Source organism: Musca autumnalis, unplaced genomic scaffold (assembly GCF_047663935.1).
Source record: "Musca autumnalis isolate F117 unplaced genomic scaffold, ASM4766393v1 scaffold_3, whole genome shotgun sequence".
NCBI classification, from domain to species: domain Eukaryota; kingdom Metazoa; phylum Arthropoda; class Insecta; order Diptera; family Muscidae; genus Musca; species Musca autumnalis.
Genome location: NW_027411866.1, coordinates 202,837,577 through 202,862,521, shown reverse-complemented (window position 1 = coordinate 202,862,521; position 24,945 = coordinate 202,837,577). Strand labels below are relative to the sequence as shown.

The 24,945-nt window shown below is 35.7% G+C and overlaps 2 protein-coding genes across 2 annotated transcripts in view; one reads left to right on the top strand and one right to left on the bottom strand.

Moving 5' to 3' along the window:
• The window catches only part of LOC141398731 (uncharacterized), a 152,232-nt gene that overhangs the window by 60,918 nt on the left and 66,369 nt on the right, over nucleotides 1-24,945 (bottom strand). The gene's annotated exons all lie outside the window — the stretch shown is intronic.
• Nucleotides 22,293-23,687, top strand: LOC141398403 (lipase 3-like). Its single transcript, XM_073975688.1, has 3 exons — nucleotides 22,293-22,420; nucleotides 22,499-23,209; nucleotides 23,274-23,687. The coding sequence occupies exons 1-3, from the start codon at nucleotides 22,349-22,351 to the stop codon at nucleotides 23,685-23,687; spliced, it is 1,197 nt and encodes a 398-aa protein (XP_073831789.1). The 5' UTR covers nucleotides 22,293-22,348.

Below are 24,945 nucleotides of genomic sequence, written 5' to 3'. Positions count from 1 at the left end.
AAGTCATTGGGTCGCCAGTCAGGGATGTACGGCGGATGACCCATCAATTCCACGTTTTGTCCGGTCAAACAGGAGTTGGTTTGAATCGATGTGTGAGAGCTCGCATTGTCGTGATGCAGAATGATTCGTCTTCTCTTGTTCGTTTTTCGAATTTCTCAGAAGACTTCAGGCAAACAAATTGTAGTGTACCACTCAGAACTAACCGTCCTACATTTCTCAAGCCTTATAGAAACAGGCAGCCATTTGCTTTGAAGTGCTTCTTCCATGAAGAACTTTCGTTGGATTTGGCTCGCTTTCGAAGGCCTAAACGGTGGAATACTATTTTGTTCGGGCTCCTAAGCATAGATCCAAGATTCGTCGTCTGTGACGATCTTAATACGTCGTTTGAAGCACCGCGATTGTTTTTATTCACAATTTCTTTGCCAAAATCCACAAGAGCCTTCTTTAAGCGATTATACAATTTTGCCGGATATAACGAGAAAAAACCATTGTTGTATATATATTTTTTTATTTATTTATTGACTGCAACTAGTTCACTAAGACTAACAAGCAATTTTTATCGTGTTTTACATGTTATGGCATATAAGTATACATATGGTAAATAATAATAACAATATGTACAAATTAGGATCCTAAGAGATCATACGGCTTCTTCCGGTTCAGTCTTCGTAGTACACCTTCTTGATTATTGAGGCTTACTGCTTCTGGATTCACATGAGCTCTGATTCTGGCGTCATGTTTTCTAGCAACGTGTTTAATTTCTTCAGATACTTTTCTTACCTGAAGGTCTTTGTGTAGATCGCTGTTCCTTACGTACCAAGGGACGTAAACCATACTCCTTAGGACTTTATTTTGGAATGTTTGGATCTGATTTGTATTATTCTTTTGGGTGCAACCCCAGGGTTGTATTCCATAGACCCATATTGGTTTTAACTGTTGGTTGTATATTAATAATTTATTTTCTATTGATAATGCAGACTTTCTGCCTAGTAGACCTTTTAATTTTGACCACTTAATATTGAGTTCCTCTGTTTTCTTATTTACATGCTCCTTCCATTTTAACTTTGCATCTAGTGTCATTCCTAGATACTTTGCATTGTTTGAGAAAGGCATTTACAATCCGTCTATGTACACCGGCATATTTTGCAGGCGTTTGTTTGTGAAATTTGTATGTACTGATTTGTTATAATAATAATTGTTCCACAAACATCCCAGACGGGACAGGGGAGACATCTCTCATATCAATGTGTGCACCCCGATTCATATTAGCTCAGTGATATGGGACCTACTGTTTATCGCCGAGTCCGAACGGCGTGTCTTACGACACCACTTTATAGGGAAGTTTTACATGGCTGAAATACTCAGGAAATGTCGCCAACATTACTGAGGGGTATTTTGCCACCGTTGAAAATTTTGATGTTGCCTGGACGGGGAATCGAACAAACGACCTTCTGCGTGCAAGGCGGGTGTGCATTGCATTTGTTATGGTTTAGTTTTATTTTCATTCCCTTGTCCATGAGTTTATATTTTGGGTAGCGCTTGCTGCAGGTTGCAATTTGCTTCTCTTTCTGCTGAATCTGCTATTGTTAGGATTGCAGTATCATCAGCGAAAGTAGCTACAATCGAAGTTTGAGGCTCTGGTGTATCTTATCAAATGCTTAAGATACGTCGAGAAAAACTGCCGAACATATTTTTTTATTTTCCAGGGATTGTTCAATGACATTTGTTATACGATTAACTTGATCGATTGTTGAGTGGGAATTTCTAAATCCGAATTGGTGATTAGGAATAAGTTTATAATTTGTAATTATGGGGTTCAGTCGGTTTAAAAACACTTTCTCTAGTAATTTTGACATCATTGGTAAAAGAGATATCGGCCTATAAGAAGTAACTTCTGTTGCGGGTTTTCCAGGTTTTGGGATCATTAAAACTTCTGCTGTTTTCCAAAGTTTCGGGACATAACTTAGTTTGAAACAGGCATTAAATAATTGGGTAATTTTTGTGAGACAGTTGTACGTAAGTTTTCTCAGTATTTCTGTTGTTATCAGATCAAAGCCTGGACATTTTTTCAGCTTCATGTTTTTGTTTATTTCATTAAGAACTTCACCGATTGTTACTGATGCAAATTCTCCATCCCAAAATGAATTGTGGTTTAGCATTGCAATTCTCTGTAACCTTTTGATCATTTGTTTTGGCCCATTGTGTGTCGTTGATTCTTAATGGAGTCTTTGTTGTAATAGGTCGTCCCAGCAAACCAAATGTCGGATTTCCGACAAGTCTGAACAATTTCGGAAGCAACGTCGTTCAGATTTCGTTCCGATTTCTAAACGATTTTTCGGAGCGGAAATAGTTCAGATTTTGTACCGATTTCGTTCCGATATCGGAACAAATGTCGGAAAGAAATTTCCTTTTCGAATTTCCCAAGGATTTTCTTCAGATTTCGTTACGAAATCGGATCGAAATCGTACGATGTCGCACCGACATTTCGTTCCGAAATTATGTCAACCACTTCATACAACTTTCGTTAAGATATCGTTACGATTTCGGATCAGACATCGGACCTATCGTCCGAATTTTGTTCCGATTTCGTTAAGATATCGGTACGATTGGTTTGCTGGGGTGTTATATTTTTAGTTGCATTCCATAGAGAAAAATCAGTATTTTTATCGCTTGTAAGTGTTTGAAGGTGTTGATGAAACGTAGTATCCTTGAACTGCTTTATATCTGCGCTGAGTTCTTTTGTTAATTTGTTAAGAAGCGTTTTATACGATGGATGACGTGTTTGTTGCAATTTTTTCCGTAGTTTCCGTTTCTGTAGAATTTTTTCTCTTGTATAAGCCGGGTATCTATTTTCCATGTGGAATGTAGTTCTACAGGGAGTACTCTGACAAGCTGCATATTGAGTTGTATCTGTAAGTTTATCAACTTCATGTTCTAACTCATCTGGCCGATGAAGATCAAGTTCGATGATGGGATATATCGGTCCACGTTTTGGTATAGCCCCCATATAACGGTACCCCCCGATTTAAGGTATTTTGACGTTTTCAGCTACATTTTCAAACCGATTTGGCTATAATTTGACATTTAGGGTTCTTAAGTGTCAATAAACATATATAACAAAACTTATACCACGTTTTGGTATAGCCCCCATATAACGGTACCCCCCGATTTGCGGTATTTTGACGTTTTTAGCTACATTTTCAGACCGATTTAGCTATAACTTGACATTTAGGGTTCTTAAGTATCAATAAACTTATATAACAAAAGTTGTGCACATAGGTCCACGTTTTGGTATAGCCCCCATATAACGGTACCCCACAATTTACGGTATTTTGACGTTTTTAGCTACATTTTCAGACCGATGTAGCTATAATTTAACATTTAGGGTTCTTAAGTGTCAATAAACTTATATAACAAAAGTTGTGGACATAGGTCGCCGTTTTGGTATAGCCCCCATATAACGGTGCCCCCCGATTTACGGTGTTTTGATGTTTTTAGCTACATTTTCAGACCGATATAGCTATAATTTGACATTTAGGGTTCTTAAGTGTCAATAAACTTATATAACAAAAGTTGTGGACATAGGTCCACGTTTCGGTATAGCCCCCATATAACGGTACCCCCCGATTTACGGTATTTTGACAGTTTTAGCTACATTTTCAGACCGATTTAGCTATATTTTGACACTTAGGGTTCTTAAGTGTCAATAAACTTATATAACAAAACTTGTGGACATAGGTCCACGTTTTGGTATAGCCCCCATATAACGGTACCCCCGATTTGCGGTATTTTGACGTTTGTAGCTACATTTTCAGACCGATGTAGCTATAATTTGACAAAACTTGTGGACATAGGTCCACGTTTTGGTATAGCCCCCATATAACGGTTCATTTAAGTTCATATTTTCGTATAGCCCAGATACCTCCGAACTAGCTGTTAATGAAGTTCCCACGTTATGTACCGAATTTCGATATTTTGAAGATTCTAGCTAAATTTTTTAACCGAATTAGGAGTTATTTGACATTAAAGGCTCCCATCAAAAACTGTCAACATAGGCCCATGTTTTATTATAACCCCTATATAACAGTACCTCCCAATTTCTAGCCCACCAAAAATTGTCAACATACATAGTTAGATATAGGCACCATAAAAAAGGGCCTCCCGAATGAAGCATAAATGTACATAAACATTATCTGACATTTTAACGTACCCACTTAAAGTTGGGGACAGGAATGAAAAGTAATTATTCCATTTTAGTTCAGAATATTTTATGGTGGAGGGTATGAAAAGTTCGGCCCGGCCGAACTTAATGCTTTTTTACTTGTTTTAAATAGTGTAAGGAAAACGGGAGAATGATCTGAATTCAAATCATAGCCGCTTTCTACTTTTATTCGAGAAACTGGTATTTTCTTAACAAGAAAAAGTCTATTAAGTCTGGAGTTTTGTTTACATCGGCTGGCCAATAAGTTGGGCTACCAGAACTGACAATTTAAGCAACTTAAGTCTTTTGCTGAGCTTAATAACTTTCGTCCTTTGGTGGTTGTTATTCGTGATCCCCAATTAGTGTGTTTTGCGTTAAAGTCGTCGCCAATTATAAATCTTGTATTATGTTTTTGTATCAGACATTTGTATTGATCGGATTTTATTTGATGTCTCGGTGGACTATACAGTGAGGTTATAAGTAAATTTTCCGTTTTTGTATATAATTTTATAGTTGTTCCTTGAAATTCTTCTGTTTGAAGTTTGTCTTCTTCAAAATGTTTCAAACTTTTCCTGACAACAACAGCGCTACCACCTCGTGCGGTGTTCGATGGGTGAATAGTGTGATAAGTTTCACAGTTTTATGTGTGAATGTTGGGTAAAATGTTTTTCGGCAATTAAACAAACATCGATTTTTTCGTTGTTCAAGACAACTTCAAGTTCTCTCTGGTGCTTCTGTAGCCCATTGGCATTCCATAGCATTATTTTTAATGAGTTTGACATTTTTATTGTTGTTTTGATATTTGTTCTAGATAGGTTAAACGGAGTTCAATATTTGTAAAAAACTCTTCTTGTGCACAAAGTCTCGGAAGTATTCGGGACAAAACATTATTTGATTCGTCATGTAATACCGGCTTAGCTACACTCGAGTATGAGCGTTCAGAATTTGTAGGTGCTTTATCATAAGAAGGCATTTTATGATTTGTATACGGTTTCTTCGGCAAATCTTTGGTTTTCAATTTTCTGTCTCTCAGTTTTTACCGTTTTTTTGCAACTTCGCATCCTCCTTCGCATGCGGGGTGTTGTTTACCACAATTACAGGATTTTGGATGGGGTTATTTCTGTGTCACATTCTACTGAGCTATGCTTTCGAGAACATTTAACGCAGCGCGAAGGTTTGTTGCAATAATTTTTGGCAATAATTTGTTCCTCCACATTCTATTTTGAGTAAAACAACTACACGCAGAGAAAAAATATTTTTCGCTTTTGTTGGAACAAAAATATCTGTTTTGGTTCCAAAAATGTATTTGTTTTGTTCAAACATTGTAATCCAAATCCAAAATTACCATCTTTTGTTCCAAACATAGAAAACAAAAACGACTTTCGAATTTCCGCAATATTGTAAAAATCGTTAACAATACCGATTGTAGGAACTATCATAATCTAATTTTGTTTACAAAAAGTATTGTCAACCCAGAAAACCAGCCCAGAAATTTTTGATTTGAGTGTATATACTTCTCATATACACTTTTCACATAACTTGGATATAAATGTCGCGTATAATATTGCAATCATTGATGTACACAATACATGGTTTGCTGCATTGGCTGACAATAAAGACAAACAAAAAGCCACAAGCACCCATCACAACATAAGGAATAATTAAACACAATAACAAACTCCGGTATAACACCAAACCTCAAAGCACAATGAAGATAGAAGAATGAAACAAAACAGAAACAAATAAAAACAAGAGTCTCATTATTGGTATACATACATGTCATACAAACAAAACTCACCGTAATTGTTTTTTCAACACGGCATCGAATAGCGAGAGAAGAGAAAAAATTGTCGAAGAAAAGAGAGAACTATTGTCCAGTTGACAAAAACTATTTTTGTATTTAACAAAACCCAATTGTTGGAATCACAATACTACATTTGGAATTTAACAATATCTTTACAATACATATTTTGCTCTTCGAATATTGTTGGATCAATCATATTTTTTTCTCTGCGTGTATATTAGTCGCATATCTCTGAAATATATGACACACCTTGTTGACAAATGTTATAATCGCGTATAGAGGATAGCATTTATGTACAAAATAATCAAAAAGAATCGTGGTTCAATGCGCGGAATTGTCAAAATATATTGTTGCAGATTTTCCTAATTTCAGGGTATCTATATCCGCCGTTTTAGTGGATGGATTCGAAAGCGGAATGGTCATTAGAGCCGGCGAATAAAAAAACTAAACTCACGCGGGGTTCAAAGGAAATTGAATGACACTTGTAAATTTTACATGAGAAAAATAGGGTTTTCAAGAAAATTTTTTTCGACTTTGGACTCTAATTACTAGTATGCTGTACGCAGCACACTCATGAGATACACATAAAACGACGTAAAATTACGAGTTTTGTAATCTTATGATCAGTTTGGAATATTACCTTGTTGCGCGTATGGATTATTTAAAAAAATCAAAAATACCCCGAAATTCAGGCTTCGAAATGTTAGCATCAATTTTAGGTGGATGCAGCAGTGGATAAATCGAAAAATCATACACTAGTATCATGTTGTCCATGGAGTATTCGTTGCTTCTTTCCGTGGGTATACGCCCATGAAATGCGCTACAAATGGAAAACCAAACTTAATACACCTTCTATACTGTGGGTATATTTTATTAAAAAATAAAGTTTCTAAAGTTTGCATTATTTTTTGGCATTTTGATATTTATTTAAGCACGTTTTAGCATTATTTTAATGGTGACTTTTTTTTTAATGTGGTCACACTGGTCGTTAATGTTGCCAAATAAACTGGTTGAATCACAACCCAAAACAAAAACCGCATTCATGGATCATGAAAAATTAATTAGAAGGTAGAACATAAATACGATACTCCGTTGGAATAAATATACATAAATTTATTGTTGTTGTTGTTGATTGTTAGTTTCTAATTTATTTCCATGTTTGTTCTAAACCTTAGATGTTTGCAAAAAGTTTAACCTTCGATTCAGTATAACTGTGAACTTGAAACTTATCCAATGCCAAAGAAATTTTGGCTTTGTGTATTTTTAAGAATTTGACATTGGACAAAAAAAAAAATAATAATAGTAATAATCGTTGGCACCGCAAAAAAAAAAAGAATATAGTAAATATAAATATAAAGAGATGTTATAGAAATAAATTCAAAGTGAGCTTGTGAAATGGCTGGAAAAATATTTACCATTTAATTGAAAACAGTTCATCATAATGAAAAAGTGTCTTGAAATAAACAAATTGTACCACATACTAAATTTTTGAGTAAAATATATATGCACATTTGACTTTGAATTTGATGATGATACAATTTGAGTGCGGCATAGTTTTATGGGATATGTGGTGATGACAAATGACGCATGCCCTCATAATTGCTTATTATTTGGATATTAAAATTGGAGTGCTTTGTTTAACTATACTTTATGTTATGAACGACATACAACAGTTTTCTAAAATTCGAAGGAAATAGGTAAAAGTAATCTGACGTCTCTTCCTTCATTAATACACTAATGAATTATACACAAATTGTCGTGAGTTCGACACTTGCGCAAAATAACTTCTTATTTTTTAGAGCATTACACTGTGATCTAATTAAATTGCATGTGACAAAAGAGGCAACTTGAAGAAATCCAACAAATTTACTAAAACAATCTTTTATACTCTCTGTCTTTAGACTAAAGAGGGTATATACACTTTCAAAATGAGGCAAATGTGCCTCATCGAAATAATGGTTTTAGGCCAGTGTCGCCCAAGAAGAGGGAAGCCAAAAGTGTGTCAGTAAGTTTGTATGCACGCTAGCTACAAAACAAAAACAAATCAAAACATTTACTCTCTCTCTCTCTTCCACGCTCTTTCCTTGCGTTCGGGTCGTGTGTGTGAATTGCCGAAAATCTTCGTAACCAGCGACAAATGTCTGTTCGGCACTGGTTTAGTCCCAAGGTATGGTTGGACGAAATCCGTTTTAGACAACTTGGAGTAGATTTAGCAATGTCCGTCCGTCTGATTGGCTCGATTTTGCCCAAACTTTGGCTTCAGTAATATTTTGTTCGAACTCAGTTTAAGTTCGAAGGTGAGCCACTCCTTCAGGTACCTCTCCCACAGAAGTTCAACATTTTTGTCTAAGTGCAGTTTAGGGACTGTTAGAAGATCCTATGGAAATTTACCGATCCTACTCCTTGTGATCCTGTTTACAGCAGTATTATACGATGACCAACTGAAATGCCTGGTGGGCGCGATATCTGTCGAAGGAAAATTAATACCAAAATAAGATCCACTTCCAAAATGTCTATTTATTCCTTCAAGTACCTCCTCCGCAACACTTTTGAACTTTAACCATAATCCATATTTTTGTCTGAATACATTATTTTTTGGGAAAAGGATTTGAGTTGATCTGTCAACAGATGAAAGTTTCAATTCACATAGGGTGAGGTTATATCTCTGTCGGTAAAGACAAAAAACCCTGTAAAAATCGGTCGTCACATAAGCTGAACAACCCTTTGTAAAATATTGTAAACAATCTTCTGCATTATCTGAAGGCTGAAAACGATGGTATATTTCTTTAAAATTTTACAAAACAAAACCCATTATTATGTAATGAGTAACGGTGGCACAGATAATGTTATTTCCGACTATATTACCGATAGTTGTGGTACAACATGTATTGTGTTTATTTACAAATCAGAAGTGTGCATTGTGATGAAGTTGAAACCAGGGTTTCGGAGTCGAGGTATTTTTGGCTCGAATCCGGCTCCAGACCAATTTTTTCACGACTCCGGCTCCAACTCCGACGTTAAATTCCTATAATAAAATGTTCACAAATGTTTAAATTTTTCGTATATTTGGGCCCATATAGGCTAATCTGTGGATTTTTCCTAACATTTTATTTAGAAAGGGCATCCGTTAGAGTATAATACTCAACTACAGAACATAAATATGAAGTAAAATTCATATCTATACTTTTTCTACTGAATCTTACATTGGAAAAAAGCAAAAAAAAAAAAATACAAGTTAGTAAGTATTTGTCGGTTTTGCTCTTTTTTTGCACGATCATATTCTGGAAGGAATTTTTATCCGTCAGAAAATATGTGAAAATGAAGTGGCAATACAAATCATAAGGACTACAGGCAGTAAAAATTACACTGTGCAACAAAATGGAGGTGAAAGTCTGGGGCACGGAAAATTCCTCTTGCGAAAGAAAGGCCTTGGTGAGTATATTAAGAACCCCGAAGAACAAATCCGCCGTGAGTCGAACTTCCGCGTTATGGCGTGATGAAGTCTTTGCTAGGGACCCTGTAAGCCGTCAGGAATTAGCGTTATATCTCTGTTCACTGTTGCTATAGCTTATTTTTGAGGTAACATGTCTTCACTTCGACCTTCTAACTCGCTTCCTTTACTGTCCTTTATTTTAAGAGGCGCTATAAATTACCACAGGATGACGTTTTTCAGCTTCGAAATGTTCTGCAAAAATGTCGCTCAGAAAATTTTAGGTACGGCTCTCATTGACAACTAATCGATTTTGTCGCGTTTTTATAGTCATTTTTGACATTTACCCCTGTTTGCTCAGAAAAAACTGTGTTTTGTATTTTTGTATGTTCTGTAACGAATATACCAAAAACAAAATATAGTCATTTTCTGAACAAAAACAGGGTAAATGCACAAAACGACCACGAAATCGCGACAAAATCGATTAGTTGTCAATGAGAGCCGTACCTTAAAATATTCTGAGCAACATTTTTTAAGAACATTTCGAAGCTGAAAAACGTCATCTTGTGTTACTATTATAGCGGCTCTTAAAATAAAGGACGAAAAGGACATTGAAGGAAGCGAGTTAGAAGGCCGAAGTGCTCTACGAAAATAATCCTCATTCGATTTGACTGCAGACATGTCATCTCAAAAATAAGCAAAAACAACAGTGAACAAATATATAACGCTAATTCTTGATGCCTTACAGGGTCTCTAGCAAAACTTAATCACGCCAAAACGCGGAAGTTCGACTCACGGCGGATCTGTCCTTTGGGGTTCTTAATATACTCACCAAGGGCTTTCATCTCCAAAAGAAATTATCTCTGCCCCAAAATTTGTGTTCATAATGTTATAAGCAATTCATGACCAAGTTTTACAATGGATAATATAAGCCAACAGTTTTGGAGCTCTTCGAGTATTTGTCGGTTTTGCCCGTTTTTTGCACGAGAATATTCTGAAAGGAACTTTTATGCATCAGAAAATATGTGAAAATGAAGGGGCAATACAAATCATAAGGACTACAAGCAGTTAAAATTATAAGTAATTCATGAGCAGGTTTTAAAATTGATATAAGGCAACGGGTTAGCGTTCTTCGAGAGCCTAAATAGGTGGCACCCATCCAAAAAAAAAAAAAACAATAAAAACCCTTTATCATGATTTTTTTCGAAGAAAGCCACGAATATTTTGTAGATTTTTCCTTCATCTGAAAGACTTACTAACATAATCTGCTTTCTGAATTTTTTGTTGAAAAATATTAAGGGTCTGTTTATGTATGTCGATAAGAAAATGAATGAGTAAAGGTAAGGTCACATTAGGTAAATATTTGCTGCAGCGACCGCCAGTGTGCGCTTACTGACAGCAAGTTAGCATAAATTTCAATGCATTATTTACCCTAATATGTTCTCAGTAAACGCACACTGCCAGTAACTTAAGAAACACTACCAAATTTGAGTGTGTTTTTCAAATTAGTTTTTTGTTTTGAAGCAAAAGCAAAAGAAATAAAATTTGGAAAACTAAAGTTTGTTTCGAAATACATAAACAGTCGGTAAGAAGTTTTGTGGCAAATGACCGTCTACATTAAAGCGTTTTGCGGTGCCTACTCTAGCTCGAAAACTAATAATCCGATTTTCATATTTTTTTGTAGGCTCATCAAGGGCGTCAAAATCTAGTCCTTCATCGATCGATTTTGTAAAAAATATTAGATTTTACAGAAATAGCGGACCGAAAAAAACAAAATTTAAATTTTGGGTTTTGGGTGATTAAAAATTAAATCGATCGATGAATTACTAGAGGAACATTTCTATAAAAATGTTTAATATAGAAAGTCTGATCTTGTGTTTCTTTTTCAGTTAAAGAACAAAAAGGACAAGGAAGGAACTAAGCTAGAAGAACAAAACAAAATTATTCATTATATTTATCTGAAAATATTTCATGCCAAAATGATGAATCAATATCGCCAAACAAAGATATAAAGCTACTTACTCAAGTATTATTGGGGGTCAATAAAAAAATCATTACGTCATAACTCAGAAACTTCTAATGAATCATGGATCATTTAGAGTTCTTATTATATTCAATAGGGGCTTTCATTCCCAACGTGAATTTTTTACCTCCAGACTTTGACTTCCATTTTATGTCACAGTGTAATCAATAAAATTTCTCATAGCAAACACAATGTGCTTCCTAGGAGTCCAACAGGTCATTTAATGGAAGACAAGGATGACATCTCCCAAAATACAGGATAAAAAGATCAGAAGATTTTTTTTGTGAGAACACCGCTAGGTCTTCTGACAGAAGACTTGTAGGGCTTATATAAAAGACGTTATATGCCCAATTATAATTCAATTGTCGTAGAACTTTACTTTTGCTTGCAAAAAATTAATGAATCAATTGGACCAAAAAATATTCTGGACATGCATTTTGTAATCAAAATAGAGATGAAAAGAATAGACTTCAAAAGACAGTAAATATCCTGTGAATCGTCCTCTAAATTTGTATAGTATACCGTTTGCTTAAATGTTTTCTTTTAGCTCCTTTTTTTAAAATAAGTAATGATTTTTGAAAAACAAAAATTGTTTCCAGAATTTAATGTTATATTTCTAATTGCAGAACAAACTTATTGAGTTATTTTTTTCGACTCAGACTCCGACTCCAGCTCGACTCCGACTCCGAAACCCTGGTTGAACCACAAAAGTTCTAAAAATAGAATATCTGTATTTCAATGTATTTGAGTGAGGCTTTTTAAAATAATGTGTAAAAGGTAAATTTGAAATTAGTTACGGCTACCAATGTAAATTTCTAATTTTTTCATAATTCAGATGACTTTTATTGGAATTTATAATTCTATGTTATGGGGTCGGGCACTCCCCATGATCTCAATATAAATGTTATTTGTTTTTGCTACAAATGATAGGTTCAGTGCAGATATTAACGATTTACACTTATATATTTGAGAAAAGATTTTTTACGAGTAGTTTGTTTCTGAATTTGTCGCGGATTATTTTCACAGTGCAGACTAATTCAACAATTTAAAACAGTTTTCAAGAAATATGTTTTAACAGGGAAGAGGCGGTAATGCAGCATAATCTCAGTTTTGTTGTTTTTAAATTCTAAAAACAACAAGTTTTTTAATGTGGGATGTAGTTAAAATTAATTTAATTTTGGGAAAGACAGAGAAGACAATAGTTTTGGTCTACGCAACTAGATCTAATCAGTTCTCTTAGTTATTTATATTGAAACAAATAAGTCTTCCCCAATTTTATCACGACTCGAGCACAAGAATAAGTGTGACCGGTGAATTAATTTAAATGCGAATTTTATAAAGACATAACAGTGGAAACTATTTATTTGGACTACGAGGGTTTTTAGATGTCTATGTTGAATAAGCATTTAATTGAATTCATAAAATTGGGGATAAGTTATTTGTTCCAATACAAAGAACTAAGAGAACTGATGAGGTCTAGTGGCGAAATTATAAACTTTCTGCCTTTCCCGAAATTAAATCAGTTTTAACCAACCCCCACTTTAAAAACTTGTATTTTATTTATTTAATTGAATTCATAAAATTGGGGATAAGTTATTTGTTCCAATACAAAGAACTAAGAGAACTGATGAGGTCTAGTGGCGAAATTATAAACTTTCTGCCTTTCCCGAAATTAAATCAGTTTTAACCAACCCCCACTTTAAAAACTTGTATTTTATTTATAATATAAAAAACAACAAAACTGAGGTTAAGCTGCATAACCTTACAATAATAAAGTAGTTATTTAAAAACTATTTTATTATTGTAAGAAAGAGCGTACATTCGAACATATCAATATTGTTTCTGCCGAATCTTACATTGAAAAATAGCAAAGTTAGAAAGTTTTTGTCGTTTTTACTTTTTTGCACGAGTATATTCTGGACGGAATTCAAAATATGTGAAAATGAAGGGGCAATACAAATCATAAGGACTACAGACAATAAAAATTGTAAGCAATTCATGACCAAGTTTCAAACTGGATGTAAGCCAACATTTTAGTGTGCTTAGCCTTAAAGAATACCCTCAGTTGTAAAGCTCAATAAAAGCCATTTTCCATAATTTTTTTTCGAGAAAACTACGTAACTTTTTGGCAGATTTTTTTTTCATCTGAAAGAGAAAAATAGTACGAAGTTTTGAGGCCGTCTGCGAAACCCTGTTTTTATATCCTCAGCATTTATGCTAACGAGGGTATATACCCAGCAAAAATTTGGATCCGGTAGTCATTACGTAATCCTTTACAAAGTAATGTAAACAAACTTCTTTTCGCATTACAAGTAATCTGAAAAGTAATGGGTTACTTCTTAAAAAATTTACAAGGTAAACCTACTTACTTTACTCCTCACTAAGTAATGACGACGGTGGCACAGTGAGTGTGTGTCCGACTATAAATCCTACGGTTGTGTGTTCAACGCTCACCGTCGGCACGCGAGTTTTTTAATTAAAAAATAACAATTCGTGGTGCACATGTGTACTGCACATTTAAGTTCTTATGCAACCCTTAATATTCGTGTGCGTGGCATAGTGTGTAGTGTCTTTGGCTAGAAATCAGAGGGTTCGTGGGTTCAATTCGGGCAGACAGCGAAATAAAATAAAGTAAAATAAATGTAAAATATAAAGAGTCGAGTTTTAATTCCATTGAGATCGGTCACGTATTTACCAAGCTCCAAGTGTTTATCCGTCAGACACTACAATCGGATCAATATCTCCTTGCTTCGACTTTAGCACCATAAATCTCGTGACCAGCTACCGGGAAACATTGAATAGTATTCGGTTCCAACTTTATTTGTCACAAAAATTGTGTTTTTAAAATCAAACTTTATAAAATTTATCACTGGAAAACAAATTCCTTTATTTTGACTCAAAAGTGAAAAGAGTTTCTCCGTCTGGCTAAACAAAAACAGCTGTGTTTACTCTGTCTAACAAATAGTGGTTTTGTAAAGTTACCACATTAACAAATTGGGATATCAACCAGAAACACAATATAAGGAAGAAGAAGAACGTGCGAACAATTGAAGTTATGCCTAAAAGTATGCCATCCCCCACAAAAAATACACCACGTAGCACTAACAGTACAGTGGCTCACGGCGAACAAATGGCTAAACGCAAATTAATAGAAACTTCTCCTGAGAGTCCTGTCATGGTAGCGAGTATGAGCACTTTAGATCTCATGAAGATGATGCATGACTCAATGTCTAAACTGCTAGACGAGAAACTGGAAAATCTACCATCAAAAGCGGACATACAGGATATAAAAAGCAATATGGAGAGTATCAGAAGCGATGTTGAACGTCTAACCACCGAGAATGCAGAATTGAAAGCTGAGATGAAATCGCTAAGGGAGGCCAAGGAAGAGGGTAGTAAAAGACTGCAAAGACTAGAGGATCAGCTAGGTCGTAAAAAACTGATAGTTAGAGGATTACCATGCCAGAAATCAATATATGGAGCAGTTAATAACTTCTTTCGATACAACCTGAGGATGAATAATGAACCGGAAGTAGAAATTGTTAAGAAGATTAAAGAATCAAAAGATAGAATGACATTGCTTGTTGAATTTAGAGATGTAAAAACTGTAGCGGAAGTGCTGAAGTGTACAAAATTCCTAGCAGGTTCGTCTATTTTCGTCGAACGAGACTTGAGTGGGGTACGTCTGCAGAAGAAAAGAGTTATGCTGTTGCTAAAAAAGGAAATTCAGAAGATCAATAAGGAATTAAAAACTGGTGTAAGAGGAGAACAGCTTGTGGCAGAGGGTAGAACATTTCATTGGGACGGTGATTTCAAGCTAAAGTGCGGCCACAGCTGCGGATTAGAAGTGTTAACCAACATCTTTGGAGACGGTATCCGAAATCTAAATATTAGCTATAACAACTTGGTGTCGCAGTTAGACTCAAAAAACTATTGAAGATAACTAAAACAAATACAAACAAAAGAGACATTAATAAACAAATAAATCAGAAAAATAACGAAATAGAAACAATTGAAAATAAGGAAAATCATACATTAAACATTGTAGCTTACAATATTCATGGGTTGCATAGCAAAAATCTTCACCACCATTTCTACGAATATATACATAATTTTGACATTTTCATTTTATCGGAAACTCACGTTGAGGCGCATAAGGAAGAGTTCTTCGCAGGTAAATTTAGAAAATTTAAAATATATTGGAACGCTGCTAGTAGAAACAACACTCGGGGGAGAGGTATTGGAGGAAAATTATATGGTATAAGAAACGATCTGGAAAGTAAGGGCTTCAAGCATCGATTTTTTCAACGAGGAAACCAAGATGTACTTAAATGTGAATTTGATTCTATTATCTTCGAGATTGTACCAGTCTACTTAAGAGGGGCTAACTGGGTTGATGATTTTGATACATTAAAAGGAGCTGTGGAAGTCTACGATAATATGAAAATAGTCATGGGAGACCATAATGTACGAATAGGAGAAGAACAAGAGTTGCCCTCTGAACTATCCCTAATTTGTCGTTACACAAGGCAATCAGAAGATAAAATTACAAACACTAACGGAAGAAAATATGTTGAATTTTGTGACAACAGTGGCCTTGTTGTGTTGAATGGTAGAACAACAGGAGATATGGACGGTAGATTTACTTTTGCTAATAGAAATGGTCGTTCTGTAATCGATTTGTGTGCAGTTTCGTTGGAAATGTTAAGTATGGTAAAGCTATTTAGAGTGGATGATCAAATTTGGTCAGACCATTTTCCAATAGTCCTAACTTTGTCGATACCCACCTTTAATCGTAAAAGGACAGAAAAACTTAATCTTTTGCCAAAATTGAGATGGAAAGATGCTAACAAAGAAATCTATCAGGTATCTTTAAACCAACACTTAAACAATCTACCAGAGAATCACAAAATTAAGGATATAATAGAAATTATAAATAAATCTTACCCTAGAGCTCGGACCCAATAACTTTGAATTTTAAGAACAAATGGTTCGACTTCGAATGCTTAAAAAGCAGAAAGAAAACAATGAAGGCGCTGAACACATTCAGAAAATCCCAAAATACATGTGATAGAGTGGCATATATACAGCATAAGAAAAATTACGACAACTTATGCCAAATTAAAAAGGAAAGTTATTATAAAAATTTAGAGGAAAAGCTGGACACAATATATAACAGCAAGACCTGGTGGAAACTTGTGAAAGAAATTAGGCAGTCAGACGAAGACCTCGGTTGCTGTATAAAGGCAGATACTCTGAAATTGTATTTTGAAAACCTCCTAAACCCACAATGTATGACTACAGCGATTTATTATGCTCCTAACAATTTAAGTGATATATATTTAGATAGAGAATTTACAGTTGGAGAAATCAAGGACCAATTAAAGAATGTCAAACTCAATAAAGCACCAGGTGATGATCGGATCCCTTATGAATTTTTTATGTACGCAACCGATGACTTCTTAACGAATTTGGCGAATATATACACAAAAATCTTAAATGGTTGCGATGACTTCGAAGCATTTAGAACTGGAATCATATTTCCAATCCACAAAAAGGGAAATATAAATGATGTTAATAATTACCGCGGTATCACATTTATGAATTGTATTGGCAAGTTGATGATCGGAATGGTGAACGGCAGAATTACTGATTGGATTAATAGACATCAGATATTAAACGAGTATCAGGCAGGCTTTAGGAAAGGATACTCCACAGTGGACAACATCTTTAGTTTATCGGCTGTAGTGAATCTGAAATTTAATGACAACAAAAAGGTGTACGCATTTTTCGTTGACTTCAAGGCTGCCTTCGATAGAGTGCCACGAGATAGATTAATATATAAATTACACGAAATTGGCCTTTCCTCAAAAACTATTAGATTCATTGAAGGGATATACAAAAACACGAAGTCGGCAGTATGGTCAGGATCCGAACTATCAGATCATTTCAACACATATAGTGGAGTCAAACAAGGATGTTTATTGTCACCAATTCTATTTGCAATTTATTTAAACGATCTGCACGAACATCTAGAAGGCGGACTTTATGTAGACGATACTAACATCCGCTTACTAATGTACGCGGATGATATCGTAATAATGGCAGACAACCCGAAAGTATTACAAAGCATGATTAATAATCTAGACTCTTATTGTGATAAATGGGGTATGGAAGTGAACCAAGCTAAGTCTGAAATAATGATTTTTAGGAAAGGTGGTAAACTATCTTCAAATGAAAATTGGAAATACAAAGGTGAAACGTTAAGAGTAGTGAACGAGTACAAATACCTCGGAATAATACTAACACCCAAATTGTCATTTACCAAACACCTCGTAAAAAAAGAAGAGATCTTGAAATTGACCTTAAACTCAACATGGAAAACATTTATCTCAAAACCATCTGTGAGCTTAACAGCGAAATGGAAAATGTTCCTAGCTGTTTGTCGTTCGATACATAGCTATGGAGCACAAATCTGGGGTCATTCATACTTTAATTTAGTTGATAAAATATATCGTTTTTTTATCAAAAAAATGTTACGTCTCCCTGATACTACGCCTAACTATGTAATATCACTGGAAACTGGATATGAACCTGGTTATATTTATACCTACACTCTACATATGCAATACATGGCAAAAGTGTTATTTGATCTCCAAAGTCACAGATTGCCCCAAATACTGGCCTCGAAAGTTGTCAATAAAAAACTGGCTTGGTTTCGGGACTATACATCACAACTTGCGCAGTACAACATTGAACACAGTAGTATTATGCTGAATAAAAGGAATTGGTTAGAGGCAGGGCAATTGCTATTGCTAGAAATGAAGAATAGTTCCCGTAACGAATCGATACAAAACGCTCGTTCTAGCGAATTTCGCATATATAAGCACCTTGATATAAATGCGGGTTCTTTTTACTGTAATGCCAATTTCAGTCAAGAGCAAATATCATTTATTATGAAAGCTAGAGGTGATTTGTTCTGGTTAAACTTTAACAAAAATAGAACTGGTGATGGACAAAATTGTTCTTTGTGCAATCTGGGAGAATCCGAAACATTAATTCATTTTGTCGGAAGATGTCCAGTATTGAATAGTATACGGATTAAATACTTTCATGAAACCCAATTAACGCAAAACGAGATTATTAATATTTTAAATGGTGGTGAAGTTTGGTGCTGGCCTCAATTGCACAGGTTCTTAAAAGAAGCATTGAGATACAGAAGATTATTAATAGATGAATTTAATTATTAACATTATTAAATAACTCGATATTCCAGCAGACGGTCAAATCCGACCATGCTGTAAGTTTCTTTAAAAATCATACGAAAACTGTTTGTTAAAATTATATTTTTTATAATGTTATTTGAAAATAAAGAAACAATTGAATTGAAAAAATTGAAATTGAAAATAAATGTAAAAAGTGTGATGAAATTAAAAACAAATTCTCTACATCAACTGTTCTAAAAATAGAATTTTTTTACCTTACTTTTCAACTTCTAGTGGCCACAGAATAACTAGTTATTCCAGTGGTCATAAAATAACTACAAACTGAGTGCGACATGCCCTTGTAAACATAATGGGGAAGAAAGGGGGTTTGAGAGTAGTTACGGCTGCCAAAAATCCCTTACGAAACCCATGATTTTGGGAGGATTTTTTTTTGCTGGGTACACTTTCATACGGGCAAAATGTGCCTCATCGAAATAATGGTTTTAGACCCCAAGTATGTTTGGTTGAAATCCGTTTCAGAAAATTTGAAGTCGATTTAGCACTGTCCGTCCGTCTGTCTGGAGCGCACGATAACTCTCGAACGGATCAACCGATTCGTTTCAAAATTTGGCTTTCGTAATTTTTGCCCAAGCTTAGTTTAAGTTCGAAGATGGGTTATATCGGTCCACGCCTTCCGGTACCTCCCACACAAAGGATCGAAAATATTCGGAAATTTTGAGCACACGATAAATCTTGAAGGAAGTAACAGATTTGGTCCATACTTTGCACAACGTGAAATATCTACCAGACTTAGATGAGGTTACAACATGGACTCAATCGATCCACTACTTCGGGTACCTCTCACACAGAATTTCAGAAAAGTCCAGTTTAGGACCTGCTCTCGAATCGCTTTGATTTTTGTTGTAAGAACTTGTAGTCACTGTCCAATATACGACGGAACAAGTTTCGTCAAGTTTATACTTCCTGAGAGAATAGCCTGAAAGGTGAAAAACCCCTATGGCACCATATGTAGTGGTTGAAGCTCAAGATAACTCTCGAACGGATCTGCCGATTCGGTCCAAAATTTGGCCTTCGAAATATTTTGTCCAAACTTAGTTTACGTTCGAAGATAAGCCATATCGGCCTACTCCTTCAGGTATCCCCCCACAAAATTTCAAAAGTGTTCGGTCACTCTTGATAGGAGTGACCCATTTGGTCCATACTTTACCCATCCTAATAGGTCTACCAGATATAGATCAGGTTCGAATATGGACTATATTTGTCTTCTCCTTCTGCTACCTCTCACCCAAATTTCGGATAAGTTCATTAAGACCTGCCTTCGAATCACTTTGATTTTTGTTGAAGCGATTTGCATTCGCTACCTCCATTACGACGGTAAACGTTTTTTCAGCGGCAAGTCCATATTTCTTGGGAAAACAGCCCGAAAGATGTAAAAAATCCCTATGTCACCATATGTGGCGCTCGGAGAGCACGATTACTCTCGAACTGTTCAACCGATTTGGTCCAACATTTGGTCTTCGTCATATTATATCCAAACATAGTTTCATGGGACAATACCGGTCCACAACTTCCGGTACTTCTCCCCAATATTTAAAAAATGCCACTAAAATGCTAGGACGATATCACTTGAATGGTGCAACTAATTTGGTCCAAACTTTGAATCTCCTAATACTTTGTCAAAATTTAGTTTAACTTCTAAAATGACCCATATCGGTCCTTCCTAAGGGTACCTCCCCCACAAAAGTTCAACATTTGTGTCTTAGTGCGGTTAATTCTTAATCCACATTTTCGTCAGCAAGTTCAAATGTCCAAAAAGGGGTCACAAAATTCTGAAGAGACCTTAAATACATTCGATGTGTCCGTAGTTGAAAGTTTCACTTCACATTGACTGAGGGTTTATATCTGTCGGCAAAGCCGACTGACACTTTTTTACTTGTTTGTTAGCAAAATTACGAAGAGTTGCTGGTGCACATGTAAGCGTTTAAACAACCCTTAATGTTCGTACATGTGACGCAGTGTGTGGAGTGTTTGGCTAAAAAAGTTAAAAATGTACACAAATTCACCTTAACTGCTCTAAAAATCAATGAACACAAACAAACGAAACTATTCCCGTACCATTCAGACAAAGTCACAGACTTTTCAATTTCTCTGAATCGTTTTCTCTAAAAACAAAACATAAACTTTTTAATGCTAAAAGGCAAAAACCGTACCTTTGCTGAAATGTAGTAATAGCCGAGGACAACAACAACAAAATCAATAGCACAGCGTAATTCTTGGAACGATCAGTTGCCGCATTCGTATCCAAAGATGACCCACAAGAAAAGAAGCTTGATGTGTCAACAACTATGTACGTGTACGATGTATGAGTTCTACTTCAGGGTGAGGTAAACATACATCCACCTTTGCTGTCAGTTATTCATGTTTACTCCTGCAAAATGGACCGCGAACCACGTTGAGAAAAAGAAATTTGATGATTCACCAACAATGTACGTGTACGATGCAGTTTTGCTCCAGGGGGAGGCAAAATACATCCACCTCTACCGTTAGTTAGTCACCTTTACTCCAGGGGGAGGTTCCGCAGTAAGTCTTCAACGGCATCTTTATGCAATTACTACAGTCTTATTGGCACAATAGCAGTTTCAACATCCGATTGTTCCTGATGCAGTCCATCCTAAGCAGATGCAAAACTGATGCAGGTTACAATAGAAGTTCAACAATCCGTAATTTCTGATGCTTCATCGGGACGCTTTCAGCATCAGAGGGGGAGACTGAAGCAATCCATATTTCAATAATTACACTTTCATGCCCTCTACATTTCAATAGTAAAAATTTTCATAGTTTTGTACCTTTGTCATTGTGAGTTTGTAAATATTCCAATTTCCCATTGTGATTGATTCATTGTATTTTAAAGTTAACTGACAGAATGCAACTATGTAAATAATTTATTCTACTACTCTTGTAAAACAACTCATTAATTACTACTTTCGATATACCATTTTATGCAACTGTAAACTGTTACTAATATATTTACGCCCTACTATTTCTTCTCACGATTAGTACTTAAGCTAGAACAAAATTCAATAAAATCGCTCAGTTTGTGATCTACATTCTAACGCGTTACATAACCATCAGATAAGATCCCAAGAGGTGATCTCCGTTCTAACACGTTATGGTATCTATCAGATAAGATCACAACGAGAGATCAGTGAGTAATAGCCGAGGACAACAAAATCAATAGCACAGATCACAATGAGACAATTTGTCCGTCCGGCAGTCTACAACAATCCTCACTTGTGTTTTCCTGAACAATCGATACCAGATTGTTATATTTTTAATTTCGGAAGTTTTTTTTCGAAACTGAATTTTTTGAGATATGCCACTTTTTGAGTAAATGAGCGATATGTTTTAGCGTATTTTTCCAATTCTAGTGACCATAGAATATCTAGTCATTCAGTGCGACATGTCCTTGTTAGGACTACCAAAAATAACTATAAAAATCCGTTACTTGGCAATGATTTTTTTTGCTCGGTTATATGGAGACTTTGTACCTGTTGTGAACATTTTTACTAGTAATGTACATTACGGTAGTAACATCATTTCTCAAGCTCACTATTTGAAAAAATACCCATTCCTTTTAACATTATATTGAAAATTTATCTAGGAAATGAGGCCAGTAGTAATATTAATTCCATTAGTTTTAATTCTGCACGCGACATATGCAGTACCACGAACTACTGTAAGTATTTAGCAATTTGATTTGCAATCTGTCATAATTTTGGAACGTACAAAATCATGTTTATTCCTCTTTATTTAGGCTGATCGAATAAAAAACTTCGGCTATGACTCTGAAACTCATAAGGTTCAGACAAAAGATGGTTACATTTTAAATATATTTCGTGTCATAAACTCTACAATAACTGGACGACAGAAATCTCCTGTCCTCATGATGCATGGCTTAATCAGCTCTTCAGATGCATGGGTACTTAGAGGACCTAAGGATGCATTAGCTTTCAATTTGGCAGACAATGGCTATGATGTATGGTTGGGAAATTTCCGTGGTAACCCATATGGTAATCGCCATGTTTCACTCTCAACGACCGACCCAACATTTTGGCAATATTCATGGGATAATGTGGCCGTAGATGATTTACCAGCCACCATAGATTATATACTACGCACAACCAAACAAACTTCGTTGCATTATTTTGGTCACTCGCAGGGATCTGCAATAATGTTTGCCCTACTCTCCACACAGCCAGCATATAATCAGAAATTAAAAACTGGTCACATGTTTGCACCCATTGCCTTTATGACACATGCACGCTCCAAGCCAATACGTCTCACAGCACCCTTCTTGGGTAGATATAGCAAATTGGACCCCATAGTTGGTGATCGGCCTTTCTTTCAAAATCCAATTGTACAACAAATTCTTGGAATACCTAAATGTCGAATGGCGTCGACTCAAAATTTTTTGTGTGATTTTTGGCTAACATTTACAGTGGGCTACTCCACACACCTACCCAAGGTAAGTCAACAAGAAAATGAAGAATATTCTTTAAATTTGGAAATTAAATTTGAAATGCGTTTAGTCTCTCTATCCGGACATATTTAACACCCATCCAGCCAGCTGTTCTACACATCAATTTATTCACCTGGTACAGGCCTATGTTTCGGGACATTTTCGACCCTATGATTATGGCTTGGAGGGAAATTTAAAACGTTACAACCAAACAACACCTCCCGATTATCAGCTGGGCAACATAAATCCACGATTTCCTTTACATTTATACTACAGTGACAACGATGTTCTGTCAGCGAAAGAAGATGTTGAGTATTTGAGTGGAATTCTGGGGAAACGCTGCGTGCCACACTTTATTGCTGAGAAGAATTTTGCTCATGGCGATTTTATATGGGGTGCCAATATCAAGTCTATATTGAACAATGGAATACTGCAGCAAATGAATAAGGTGGAACATTTGCTGCAGAAGGAAAATAAGTCGTAAGGGGGGGTTAGTCGTACATAGTATACTACTCATTTAGAATTAAGATAACGAGAACATTGATTGTGATATAGTCGTAATTATAATTATTATAAAGGTCTCGTCAAATAAAATTTGATTAAATTGTGTTGATGAAGTTTTATTAAAAAAAATCAGGGAAATTAAAACAGCCCCGTAAAAAAAAGGAATAAGTCGAACAACCAATTACAATGTCATGTATACAAGCTACATTTCTCCTTACCAGCAGTTCAATGTATCGCAAGCGGATAAAATGAAAATGTGTGGTGAAAATGAAAACAAATTTTCCATTAACAGGGACTGGATTCTTGTTCTATGAAAATTTGAAATGAAAAATATTTCCTTTATAATTTTTTTCATTTGACGGTTTTTATACCCTACACCAGCATCCGGTAAAAAGGGCCACACGTGCCCTTGATGAGAATAACAGCAGAACAACCACCACTCAGTCTTCCTTCAGAAGTCAATGGAGAATGTTTCGGGTTCGCTAGTTTCAATGATTTTTAATTTTAGCAAAGTATTGACGCACACGCTGTTTGTGGAGAGACCGCAAACAATGCGTTTGTATTGGTGCCGGTACCTGCCCTACACCACACTGTGGGATGGGGTATTATGTGTTAGTGCACTTGTATGGATGACGTAAGGGATGGAAGATAACAAGGAACGGTCCTGACCGGCTTTAACATGGCAAAGCCCAGGATTTATCTTGGTCCCTCTTTCATCGCAAGTGGACGCTGACCTGCCCGTGGTGTCACTTGGGGAACTGCCTTTAACACCCGTTAAATGTAGTGTGCTAACATGTGCCGCGCGTTCACCCATAAGAACGTTAAAAACTTGGGTTTGGGCGTCGAGTTAGTAACCCTCCCCTAGAAAAAACAGCCTACTATGAAAAAAACGAATGAAAAGAAAAACAAACCCCTCTAAAGTTGACGAACCCCGCAAACGTTTTAAAGACCATGATCTGCGAATCTACACCTGGAATGTTCGCACTCTTTATAGAGAAGGTGCAGTCTTCGCATTGGCAGACGTACTTGAAAAGTACAAGGCCGACATTACTGCCATACAGGAAATACGATGGAATGGGAAAAGCGTCACAACAACACCTTAAGGTGACGCACTGTATTATAGCTGCCATGACATAAAGCATGAGTTTGGTTGCGGATTTGTAGTTGGTCGGAGATTACAACATCTGGTCTCCAGCTTCACCCCAGTGAATGAAAGACTCGCTGCAATGCGATTAAAA

Bases quoted from the DNA above. Each gene is read 5' to 3' on its own strand.
- LOC141398403 (XM_073975688.1), top strand. From the start codon at position 22,349: ATGAGGCCAGTAGTAATATTAATTCCATTAGTTTTAATTCTGCACGCG. The intron at 22,421-22,498 runs GTAAGTATTTAG...CTCTTTATTTAG, and splicing joins ATGCAGTACCACGAACTACT to GCTGATCGAATAAAAAACTT. The intron at 23,210-23,273 runs GTAAGTCAACAA...AAATGCGTTTAG, and splicing joins ACTCCACACACCTACCCAAG to TCTCTCTATCCGGACATATT.